Genomic DNA, 12,960 nt, shown 5'->3' with positions numbered 1-12,960 from the left:
ACATCAATAAAAACGATGATCCCGATTATGATCCAAACAGCAAATGACTCGCAACCACACTCGGGCATCAGCCAAATACCCGCCGCAGTGGCTCAGTGGTTAGGGCACTCGGCTACTAACCCGGAGTTCCCGGGTTCCCCAGGTGGTCCCCAGGTGGTCGAAATTATTCCGGAGCCCACCACTACGGCACTTCTTTCTTCCTTTCTTCTTTCACTCCCTCCTTTATCCCTTCCCTTACGGAGTGGTTCAGGTGTCCAACGATATATGAAAAAGATACTGCGCCATTTCCTTTCCCCAAAAACGAATTATTATTATTATTATTATTATTATTATTATTATTATTATTATTATTATTATTATTATTATTATTATTATTATTATTATTATTATTATTATTATTATTATTATTATTATTATTAGCCAAAAATTGGAAGGTTTAAGAAGGCTAATCAACCGGAGTAAAAATGCATCCACACTTCAGAAACTTAATTTGCATAAGATAAGTGACTAAGACGCGACAGCCGCGCTGTGTCTCGGAGCGTGCTACTCCTGGCTAAATATTACCAGGGAATATCATAACCAGGCTTCTGTATTGAATGATGATTGATTTCTGTTTCAACGAGTCGCTTGCACTGGCGGTCTAATGTACTTGCTATGTGGTAAAATCAGACACAAGAAAATTTGAGCATGGAATGCGAACAACCATGAACGTCTTACTTTGCACTAATGCAGTGCTCTTGGACAACCACACAGATTGGTTCATCAAAAAGTGATCATTGAATAATGTGTGCCGCTTTGAACAAACATAACCGCACTAAAATGATATGTTGAGTCCACATGCTAAACCTTGCATAGTTTTCCCTTTTCATTACCTTCTACCGAGTGTTTTCCAAGGCCCGAAAGTGTGAAATGCTGAATCACTGGTAGTTCTCAATATTGCAGAAAGTATTCATGGGTTATTTTGGCAGTGTTATTGTTTCCAGCTGTGGGTGAGAAACCATTTGCCGTAATCAAATGCCAGCGCGGTAGAAACAACGCGATGGAGAGCGGTATTAGTCCGCTAATCTCAGCCATTAATGACCGCACTTGTCAAGACGAACAGAAATCCTCTGCACCAGAACATTCGTCACCGAGCTGAGGCCTCCTTCCTGAACTGTTTTCATTTTGTAGTTTTCGGATTTCTGTCCCACCTTTCCTCTACATTCCAATATTCTCATGAATTTCCCACCTCTCACACTTCCAGCTTTGTGCAGAAGTGTACGAGCTGAATGATTTCGGTAAGTACTCCATGTTTAACTACCTAAATTTTCGTTCAGATTTTGAGGCTGGGGTAACGAGCTGACGGTAATTGTAAACTCAAGCACTCAGGTGTACAGACCCTGAATCAGGCCGCTTCAGCTCAGTCTTGTAATGTAAACCATGTGCTAAAAAACATTTGAATTCTCGGAACCGTTTCTACAATTTTTTATACCGTGTTGTTCCTTTCATGTAACAGCAATGACTGAACCGTCTGGTGCATTAAAGATCGTAAGAACATGAGTCGGGGCATTGGTGTTTATTAATTTGTCGAAAGGAAACAAAGGTTCTAATTTTCATTACATCTTCCTTCCTGAAGGCTATCGTTTACCGCAAACATGCACTCCAGAGAAACGTCTTATCCATGTAAAAACTTTCGCACAACGCTTGCATTTTGTTGTCTTCGTATGTGCTGATTTGGATACGCCTTACCTAACGAGAATACCTCATCCCTTTTCCCTCGGAGGAAAAAGTATTGAATGCAATGCTCTAAAACGCACAACGAATCAAACAGCCTCGAAAATACAACACTGAATCATGAAACGATCGCGATGATATCTAATACTAAATCTATGCCATTTATTGTCCTTTTCAAGAGTGCGGATTATCCGAATACCCACGGCTGATTGTCAACGGATCGGCTGCAGGTCCAGGACAGTTTCCATGGATGGTATGAAAGCAAAAAGCCAATTTTTTTCCCCCTCATAAGCACCAGCCTTACAACAGTGAACAGCATCGGTCAGTTTTAGTGCACTACTCCATGCCCAGGTTGCCATGACAAAATCGTGGCAACTATGTTTCGAAGATCACATGCCTGATTCTGTTTCTTTATAAAGCATTGTTGCGCGCCTAATGGCGGTTGGTAAACGCAAAGTAATTTTCTATAAGGCATGGTAGTTGACTTATTAGGAGGATACCTAGATGCTAATGACCACAAACGTGAGTTCATTAAAAAGCTTGAAGCATTCAATTAACACCAAACTACTGGCGTGAAGGTTCACACGCACAAAAAACAGTGGAGAGTAGACAATACCTCGCTAAAATTCTGCCTTCGAAAGAGACCCTTCGGTCCTAAAACCAGAAATGGAGGAGAAGATACTAAAGCAAAGATGCCAAGCAAAGAAACAATGCTTAAAAGCTGCGCTGAGTCTGTGAATAAACTATGGTTGGGCATGCGTCCATTCTTCGGACAGTCTGTTACCCTGATTGACGGGCAGACAGGGTAGGTGGTGAAGATATTTATTTTTTTGCAGTGCTACTTGCATTTTAACGCACTGATACATTGTCTTTGCTAGATACGCATACTTTCAGAACAATTAAATTGTTTTCGCTTTACCGAATTTCAGGTGCAGGTTAGGGCATACGTGACGCCGAATCAGTACATGGGATGCGGGGGAACCATTATTACCCAGCGCCACGTGCTCACAGCCGCACACTGCATTAAAATGTGAGTTGTTACCAATGTATTGAACATAAATCGTTAAATCGTGGAGTGTACTCAGAGTGCTTATGAAGAGTTTCTTTCTGTGCATGTAACAGCGCTGGTATGGCCTCATCATGTGCGGAATATAGTTCTGCATTGCAGTGACAAATGCCTTGTCTGTTCACTTCAGAGCTGGTGTCATTGCGGGATATCAGCACGATAATTACACTTTACTGTGCTGCAGTGCATTGAGACTGCGTAAAAACCTCTCTGGCTTTACCCAGCTGAGTCATTTCTTGTTGGAATAAATATGGCATAAATCAGATAGCATGAAAAGAATAAGGGCCAGAACCGCAATTATTGTATTTGGGCATTGGTATTTGTGCGGCCAGCGACAGCAATGTAGTTAGCATTGAACACGCTTTAAGCTATGCAAAGGTAGACAATTAAGTATCAAAGAAAAAAGGGGGAGCCATTATGTGGCAGGGAGCTTTTGAGAGTGCCAGCAAAACTAACACATCGGAAGCACAGACCAGTACTAAAGTACTGGCGGCGCAAACATGAAATAAAAAACAGCCCACAGTACAACAAGAATAAAAAAATATGGTCGATTTGCATAGTTAGCCCAAATGCGATTTCGGTGAACTAGCCATTCGGTTTCCTCTTTGGTTCCGATGTTCACATCCAGTGTTCATGGATGACACTCGTTTGGATAGCGATAACGGGTTAATATACATATTGATCATTCTATCCTTTACATTCATAGATCCCTGGGAGTCCTCATACCACTCCTAGCGCGTGGTGCAGCGGTTTGTGCGATGTACCAATGCCCCGAGCTGGCAGGTGCTGCCACCAGTGGGACTTGTGCAAAGCAGGTTGCTCTTCGTGAGCAACCTCGTGCCCAATTTTTAATTTAACTGCCACCTGCCAGTGCCCTGTCCTTACAAAAAAAATTTACAGTCTACAGACTGTCCATAGACTCTGTCTATAAAAGCTATAGACTGTCTATCGACAAACTATATAGAACAGTTTATAAGCAATACAAATCCTATGGACAGTGTATAGACCATCTATAAATTTATAGGCGTACACAATAATTAGACGTTTGTCTATAGATAGCCTATAGAATATAAATAGACAGATAATATATATATATATATATATATATATATATATATATATATATATATATATATATATATATATATATATATATATATATATATATATATATATATAGCAGACAAGGCAAAGGAAATGAGGGGCTCATTTGACAAACTTATTTAGGGAGCCAACAGTCACCGAAACCAAGGTACATAGGGGAATGTTTAATTTATTTGTTGTGTTTATCAGTGGGATAGTAATACTTAGATTAATCTATCTCTTAAAGAAAATTACTTATAAAGCAGCAGAAAAAACAACCATGTGGCCGGTGTATATATATATATATATATATATATATATATATATATATATATATATATATATATATATATATATACGCACGAACGAGTACAGATGGGTCTTCGCTCAATAGGGCAATTGCACCTTAATGAAACATAGCGTCGAACTGAGCACTTATAAGGGAAAGCACACTCTTTCTAGGTGGTACGGCCAGTGTTAGGATTTCATATGCTTGGTGCATATGCTTGGTGCACCAAGTGCGAACATGTGTTGGTGATTCGACAGCCATCGTCTGATAACGACACTAAAGCTTTTTTTTATGAAAAGGCTGTATCACCGAACCTCCTCGCCAAAGTTTTCTCGCTATCACAAAATGGAGAGGGCAGAAGGCTATCTAAATGCCACTTACAGCAATGTACGTCCGTAGTTGTTTTATTAATGGCGCGTTAAATAATTAAGATTTTGCACGTTCTCAATCGATATACCTTTAAAATAAAAGCGTGAAACATCTTACAGTTGTTGAATCAATTTACTATCTATAGGTGAAAACTAACCCGAAAAGTCCGCTTTTCACAATCTACCCAATGTAATATAATCTGTGCAGTGGCTGAAATACTTTCGTTTATTTACAAAAATGCTGTACTCTTCTCCCTGAACAAATTACTCGTACTTTGCGTTTTCAGCAGCAATATTTTTGCAGTGCATAATTGTACTGACACAAACATCGATTGGTTTCTGGCTCAAAGCCACTTCATGGTTGGCGTATCTGATTCCACAACGCTGACGTCAAGATAACCACAGCATAGCACAGCCCCGTTCTTCTTTTGTTCGGGAATTTTAGCGGCTCATTTTTGTCCGGACTCAAATCTGACAACTCTTAAAACACCCTGAGGCGCAAGTCCTGCTCCCAGGGGGTTAATGGAACAATATCTCTTTTTAGTGCTGAGCGTTCGGCATATGTAAAGCTCAAACCCTGCCGTTTGAACCGTTTCCCCTTTTTAGTTGCTACGTCAAACCCAGATTAGCTCTTATAATATGCGACGTTTGCCAAAAGAATCAGTCTTCGATTTCACTAAACGAAAAAAGGGACCGAGGTTTGATTGATTGATTGATTGATTGATTGATTGATTGATTGATTGATTAAATTAATTGATTGATCGATATATTAAATTGGTTCGTTAAATTGATTCATTATTTCAATAATTGAATTGACTTCTTAAATTGATTCATTAAATGTACAATTCATTAAATTGATTCATTGAATTGCTGACTTTCTTGCTCTATTTATTTATTTATTGATTGATTGATTGATTGATTGATTGATTGATTGATTGATTGATTGATTGATTGACAATTTTGATGAGCAAACAACATGCAAGTGGTGTTGTAATGGGTGGTATATTTTTTCTTACATCTAGAGCAGGTGTAAAGTTGCTGAAAGTTGAAGTCCTGTACGGTAACCCCGACGTCACAAGAGCAGCAAAAGTCGATGTCGAGAAGCGGCTGCCTCATCAGGGTTATACCGAGAAGCCTCCTGTCAATGACATCGCCATCTTACTGGTATTTCATTGCAGTTCGTATTTTAGTTTATTGGGCTTTTGTATTAGCAAGAAATGGTAACTGCCGGAACGCTCAATCTAACTGCGGTAGAAATTACTTTGCCTCAAGCTTAGAAAAACGCCTTCCACCGTCCTTATAGACAGGGATTGAAAAAAGCAGCCAGAACATAAAAGTTGTCGCAAGGTTCTGCCGACATGACCTGTTGAGATACAGGCGCCATAGACTCATATACTCATAGACTTACTCATAGACTTCATAGCTGGAAATTTTCAATACTTTTCCCCACAGGGAAATCACTGCATTCCACATAGAAGAGTTAGGCACGATAAACATTAAGCTGTGATGAGCACATCCATTCAAGACCGTCGTTGGATTCGACACTCTATTTGCCCCATTACACTGTAGGCTGATAGAAAAAAAGACAGTGCGGCTGATCTAACGCCAATTACAATAAAATATTCCATCTCATTAACATATATTGTGCGTAATATACTATAGCTGCTTTAATGTGAGTTAAGTTTGAGCGCTTTGAGCAACGCAAGCTGACATGGCCATGTTTTCTGCGGCAAGTGCTCCGCAGAGTAGACCGCATAGGTGTGCAACTGCTTGCCTGCATACTGGAAATAATTTTTGTGATATAAGTGCATGGCTTGGGCAAACGAGATCACTAAAATAAAATACCTTTTTGATGATCATTTTAATGATATTACATCTTCCCCATATCTCAGTACTGCTTCGAATATCTCCTCCATCAATATTGCAATACATCAAGGTTATCCGGGTTGTTTAACATTGTAGAACTGTGCGGCTAGGAGCATTGTGCTGCATCAAATTTAGCTGTCCGCCAGATTATCAAAAATCAAATCGTCTGTCATAGTTAACAACAGCTTTATGCTTTTTAATGCGCACTAGTAATGCATCTTTATTCCGTTTCAATTTACGTCAGAGACAGTTTATGTGAAAAACCATGCAGGTCATGACATTTCTGTTCTGTGCAAAGAGCTACGCTTTAGCAAAAAAAAACGTTAAACTAGAAAGTCGCATAACAAAAAGTTTGCAAGATGTTGCCCTACATCTCTCGAACTTGTTCATTATGCGCATGGTGTGAATTTTCTGTTGCATTTTAACGCATTAGAAAAATGGTAGCGAATATGCCATCTTCTATTACACGCCGGCAGTGGGCGTGGAGGCCAGCCCTCCAGTAGACAAGCCCGTGTCTTCCCACATCCACAGAAGAAGAAGAAAAAAAAGAAAAAGAAAAACAGAAAGTAAAAGAAAAAGAAGAAAAAGAAGAAGAGAAAGAAGAAGGAAAAGAAGAAGAAGAAGAAGAAGAAGAAGAAGAAGAAGGAGAAGATGAAAAAGAAGAAGAAGAAGAAGAAAAAGAAGAAGAAGAAGAAAAAGAAGAAGAAAAAGAAGAAGAAAAAGAAGAAGAAGAAGATAAAGAAGAAGAAGAAGAAGAAGAAGAAGAAGAAGAAGAAGAAGAAGAAGAAGAAGAAGAAGAAGAAGAAGAAGAAGAAGAAGAAGAAGAAGAAGAAGAAGAAGAAGAAGAAGAAGAAGAAGAAGAAGAAGAAGAAGAAGAAGAAGAAGAAGAAGAAGAAGAAGAAGAAGAAGAAGAAGAAGAAGAAGGAGAAGAAGAAGAAGAAGAAGAAGAAGAAGAAGAAGAAGAAGAAGAAGAAGAAGAAGATAGCCGCTGTCAAAACATTAATATGTCTTTTTCTTTCTCCAAGAGGAATAAACAAACACATTCGCGCAATAACTGTCAGCAGTTCTCTTGCTGCTATAAATAATATAACTTGTTTCCTGAAGCGACAACTCCTGAAATTTTGTGCAGGTGAAGGAACCATTCGAGTTTTCTGACACAGTGAAGCCGGCCTGTCTCCCACCACAAAAATTTGAAGCTATCCGGAAAGTGACCATTTCTCCCGGTTGGGGGAAAACTACGCCAGGTAGAGCATAAAAACTACTAGAACTGTTTTACTGCAGGACACAAGTGGGTTTCAAACAACTTTTATATCTACTCGCAGCGATAATCAACAAAGGAGTTGTTATTGACAAATGAACTTAGCTGTAACCAGAAAAACAGGGTGCTCAAGGGTATGCCGCATTATGCACATGTTTTTATCGTTTTCCAGAACAGAGGAGATACCATTATACAGCACCAGTTGTCAGGCACTTTTTTTTCTGAGAAGAAAATTGTGTATAGGGCGTAAAAAAATTGTTATTCTTTCAAAAATGTAGCCTCTAGCCAACGGTATTATTTCGTTAACAGCCAGATAAAATATGTATTGAAAGTCCACTAAAAGCAATAAATTCCTTACAGTACAGGAGAACAGTGTTAAACAGAAATGGTGGAGGGAACCTGAAGATAAAATGAACTTCGCTTGTACTGATAGATTTCCGCGTTTTATTAACAGAGAGACCCCGCTTAAAGAAAACGGAGCTGTTCTAATTCAGTACTGAATAAAAACTGAAACAAGAGTGTCGTCATCGCCGGCAGATTTCGCAATTAAAGTGCGGTGCAGAGTCCCAATCTTTTTGACATGAATCACAGAGGCAAGGCTACACCACCAATTATTCTAACGCAGGATGGTTTCCTTTGTAAACGTCCCAAGTCGGAAGCGAATGAATGGAAATGTTGAAATCTAATTTTATTCAGCAACAGACAGAGCGTGGAACCAACTTTCGCAAAAAAATTGGACGGAATTGTGAGCTTCCTTTTCGGAGACTGACAGCAGAGCACAGTTTGTATGTCTGCCTTTACACTGAACTGCAAAAACAATCTAAGATAGTGCCTTCCATCTCACGCCAGTAGCGCCGACAGCTCATGCTAATAATTAATGTCTTGTTTTGTTGGAAGACATGAAACAATGCAGTAAGATTGTGCACACGTGGTGATACCGAAGGCCTAATCTTCCCATGCGGTGCAGAATCTGACAAAATTGTTATTGAGTGTTACTTGAGTGGATGCCAATGAGTGATTACGCCCTTTTACAAATCTACTCCACCATGAGGGATTCCCCTAAACCAATAACAGAAAATAAGTGGGGTTCATTTTTCATCGGCGTATGACCCGTCCAGGCAACCGGGCAAACTAAAAGCGTTTCCCGGAATCTATGGGTGTGGGTAAGGATAGATACCTGTCAGTTGGGGAAAAGCGTTCCCCGGAATTTCTGGCTGTGGGTAAGGATAGATAACATTTAGTTAGGGAAAAGCGCTTCCTGGAATTTCTGGCCGTGGTTAAGGATAGACACCTATGAGTTGAAGAAAAGAATTTCCCGAAATTTCTGGTCGTGGGTAAGGATAGATACCCGTGAGTTGGGGATTTGTGGCCAGGGAAAAGACAGGTACCTGTGAGTTGGGGAAAAGAATTTCTCGAAATTTCTGGCCGTGGGTAAGAATAGATACCTGTCAGTTGGGGAAAAGCGTTCCCCGGAATTTCTGGCTGTGGGTAAGGATAGATAACATTTAGTTAGGGAAAAGCGCTTCCTGGAATTTCTGGCCGTGGTTAAGGATAGATACTTATGAGTTGGGGATTTGTGGCCAGGGAATGGACAGATACCTGTGAGTTGGGGAAAAAATTCTCGGAATTTCTGGCCGTGGGTAAGGATAGATACCTGTTAGTTGAGGAAAAGCGTTTCCCGGAATTTTTGGGCGTGGGTAAGCATAGACACCTGTGAGTTGGGGAATTAAGGCCCTTGAACATAGAAGATATTCGTCAAAAGTGTAGGCGAAAATTTCGAGCCAATTATAGTGGCCTTAATTCTACCCCAAGAATGGCAGTGAAACACAGACAGCTAATTTGTGTTTTGCGGCAAGGACTTTTATGAAATGAAAGTGCCAATAAAGGGAATGAACGGATCCCAAACAATCACAGTTGAGACCAGTCGACGCGATCACGTATATTAACGTATGCGGGAAAAAGACGTACAAACAGTAGGGAAAGTGACGCAGCAATGAGAAGCTCTATATGTGCTTGTTTTGCATAAGCTGCGAACGGGGGCTTCAGTCAAATGCAGCGAAACTGGCGGCACGGTGTGGGGAAGTTACCACATCACATTACCAATTGGTGCGCTATCCGTGCACCACTCAGCGCTGTCATGAAAATTTTTTTCGCCCAACTGATTTGATGAGGGCAGAAGTGAATCATTTGCAATGAAATCCACTTCAATAAAAGAAAGAAAAAAATGGCGGTGGTTTAGGTTTGGTTAACCGTGGAGTGACGCGATAGCTACAGCTGGCCGACTGGAACTTGGTCACGTGACCAACCACGTGACGAACCACGTGATCAGCCACGGCGCCCCACCACTGGCAGCTGCTCCGCACCACATGACCAACCACGTGATAGCGTGGCGGCGCTGTGGCGGTGGCTGCGCCGCCACGCTGAAGGCTCGAAATGCTACAGTAATATAGCTATTGCTACAAAAACGAAAACAAAACTCTAGAGCTCAGGTCTCGCAAACTGCCAGTGAGCTACAACTTGATCAGAAAAGAGGAACCTGCCGGCATGGAAGCGCTTCCTATTTTAAATATTAACGGGTGCAGAATGTGTTTGTCCTACCTATTGTGTCCGCTATGCACGATTTATATTTCAGGCTCATTTTTACCGCGTGTTCAGGCAAGGCCCAACTCTCGTGGTTCTCTTTGGAAAAAAGGAATCTTTTACACTTGACTTTCAAGCAAATCTCTATAAATGTGCCTACATTTATGCTAGTTAAAACAATTATTTAAGAAGGTGATTAATGTCGAGCGAACGGAGTCGCGGGATGAAAAGCAATTTCAATAATTGGCCTTTTCCCCACTGGCAAACAATCCACTACGACGTTTTTATTTTTTTATTTGCAACGCAGGCGGCGTCCCGACCAACCATCTTCAGTACACCACCCTCAAGGTAGTACCGGACGCAGTCTGCCAGGTGCTGTACAGAAATTACTTCAGGCCGGGCAGCATGCTGTGTGCGCATAACTTCCACTCCTCAACGTGCCAGGTATGGTCTATCATTCAGATCCCAAAAAGGCTGTCCTGTTACCTCTTTGTAAACGAGGCGACAATCTACATCGACGTGGGTTTTGGAATGTCCATGAAAGAAAGCCTGTAGTGGTTTTTCGCAAAACTAAAATTATCTTGGTAAATAGGGTACAGCAAAATAACCTTAGGTACTTTTTTCAGAATTAACTGCAAGCTGACTTTGTTCGTGACAGTCGACATCATTGGCTGATCGAGGTGCTGCTGTCGCACTCATAAATAGAAAACACAGGCTAATGGTCGTCCCATACATGTGGGTCCCAAGGGCTGCGACATTGGGAACTTTTCAAAATATAGTTCCTGCGGTCAAAATAGCTGGAAAAGGTGTTCGTGAAAGTCGACATCATTGGCTGATCGAGGTGCTGCTGTCGCACTCATAAATCATAACCAAACCTTAAATAGAAGATGTATCGGGCGGCTAATGATGTTTTTTTTTAAATAACAGCGCGGAAAACGGGGACTTCAAGGGTAGAAAACACAGGCTAATGGTCGTCCCATACATGTGGGTCCCAAGGGCTGCGACATTGGGAACTTTTCAAAATATAGTTCCTGCGGTCAAAATAGCTGGAAAAGGTGTTTGATTTTGAGCTCCAAATTCATCATCAATTAATTTGTATTTTCGCGCGAAAGAAACGTAAACTGACACTGAATAACAAGAAAGCTATGACATTTTACTCAGAACATAAAAGTATGTGCTCAATGTAACTTTAAACAACGGCGCATTCTAGTTCCTCACTTCTTGTCCAACGTTTTGACGCAGCCTAGGTAACAACAGGAGCCAGTGTGTGAGAAATCGCCCAAAGTTAGGTGGACACTCAGCCTCCGCCTTAGAGGAAGACGTGACAGTGGTAATGGTTATATGCGCTGTTTTCTCAGCAAGCACACCTTTATATCTACACAAACCCATTAACATACATCACTAGGCATACCAGGCTGTGTGATAAAACACAAGGCACACAAGATCTCCCTTTAATCTAATCGAACGAAGCTGTCCTACGCGCAACGTGTCTGACTCGCCAGCTAAAAGTCACGGGCTCAATTCTAAACTAAGTGTCCAAATTTCTTTTTTCGGCGTAATGAATTCGCTTTACGTCCTCACACGTAATAGTGACATCCGAGTCATGCTATGAATCTAAAATCCGAATTTAACTCACGTTTTATACATTTTCGTTCTACATAATAACTCATGACGTCTCGACCTTGTCGACTAGTCCTGAATTATGCGACAACGCGCAAGGCTTTTCGTCATCACGTCCGCTGTTATGAGCCGCATAACATTTTGGTAGCCCAAACCCAAACTCACTAGGGAAGGCGAACAACAATTCATGCCCGTTTTCTTCTTTCCTTCTACTGCTATTTAAACCTCACAGACACGATACATTCCGCGCCTGTTCATAAATGTCTGTGTGCAGTCTGCGTTGCAAAGGAACGCAATGAACGAACTTACAATGTCGCCCGATCCCAAGAGCCAGAACCATAAGGAAACAACTTTGCCGCAACATATCCTTTAGAGTTCCAGCCGGAACGGTGCAAATACTATAGACCAAGGCAGAAACCCATTTTCAAAATACAGGATAGAGCTGAAGGATCAGTAATTAATTTGAAATGCCACCAACCGTATTCGTTCATTAAAAGTTAATACTTTTCTCTTTGTACTTCCCAGGGTGACTCTGGAGGCCCCCTGTTTGTGAAAGTCAACAAGGAGCTTTTCATCCAAGTCGGAATCACGTCTTTCGGCCCAAAGTTTTGCCGCATTATCCCAAATGTCTTCACCCGCGTGGATGCCTTCATGCCCTGGATAAAAGAGAACATCGGAAACCACAAGGCCTACGAGGACATTTCGCGATACGCGCCTCCAATAGACCCAGCTGTTCCGTTGATGGAACCGTACGCGTTTTCCTCGGATAGTACAGACGAACTTCTCGAACCATACCTCCTGCGGTAAGGCATGTTTTGCTCAAAACAAATAAACTTCCTGCCGCACCTATACGTGGAGAGAGATCGTCTCGATTTTTTTGCAGTCCGAGAGATGATTTTAGTACACCGACGATGAAGCACGTTGCATTCAGCGAAATCCCACGCGAGAGTTTCATTATTGCTTTTGCATCAAAAGGGTCGCTGCGAAGGAATGTATCGGGCGCAGTCTGTAAATGAAATGTAGGCAAGTGAACCGAAGGGAAACCGAAACGAGATTGTGATGAAAGGCGCTGCGCCAGTAGAAAGAAGAAAGGAAGGAGCCAGCGAGGGGCACGAAG

At 41.3% G+C, this 12,960-nt stretch overlaps 1 protein-coding gene across 1 annotated transcript; it reads left to right on the top strand.

Moving 5' to 3' along the window:
• Positions 1 to 1,202: 1,202 nt before the first annotated feature.
• LOC144104529 (chymotrypsin-2-like) lies at positions 1,203 to 12,694 on the top strand. The gene is made up of 7 exons (XM_077637610.1): positions 1,203 to 1,277; positions 1,893 to 1,966; positions 2,643 to 2,743; positions 5,542 to 5,683; positions 7,515 to 7,629; positions 10,531 to 10,667; positions 12,369 to 12,694. The coding sequence occupies exons 2-7, from the start codon at positions 1,964 to 1,966 to the stop codon at positions 12,648 to 12,650; spliced, it is 780 nt and encodes a 259-aa protein (XP_077493736.1). The 5' UTR covers positions 1,203 to 1,277; positions 1,893 to 1,963; the 3' UTR covers positions 12,651 to 12,694.
• Positions 12,695 to 12,960: the final 266 nt, after the last annotated feature.

Source organism: Amblyomma americanum, chromosome 9 (assembly GCF_052857255.1).
Source record: "Amblyomma americanum isolate KBUSLIRL-KWMA chromosome 9, ASM5285725v1, whole genome shotgun sequence".
In the NCBI taxonomy this organism is placed as follows: Eukaryota; Metazoa; Arthropoda; class Arachnida; order Ixodida; family Ixodidae; genus Amblyomma; species Amblyomma americanum.
The sequence above is the reverse complement of the archived record's forward strand: the minus strand, read 5'-3'. Positions and strand labels throughout refer to the sequence as shown.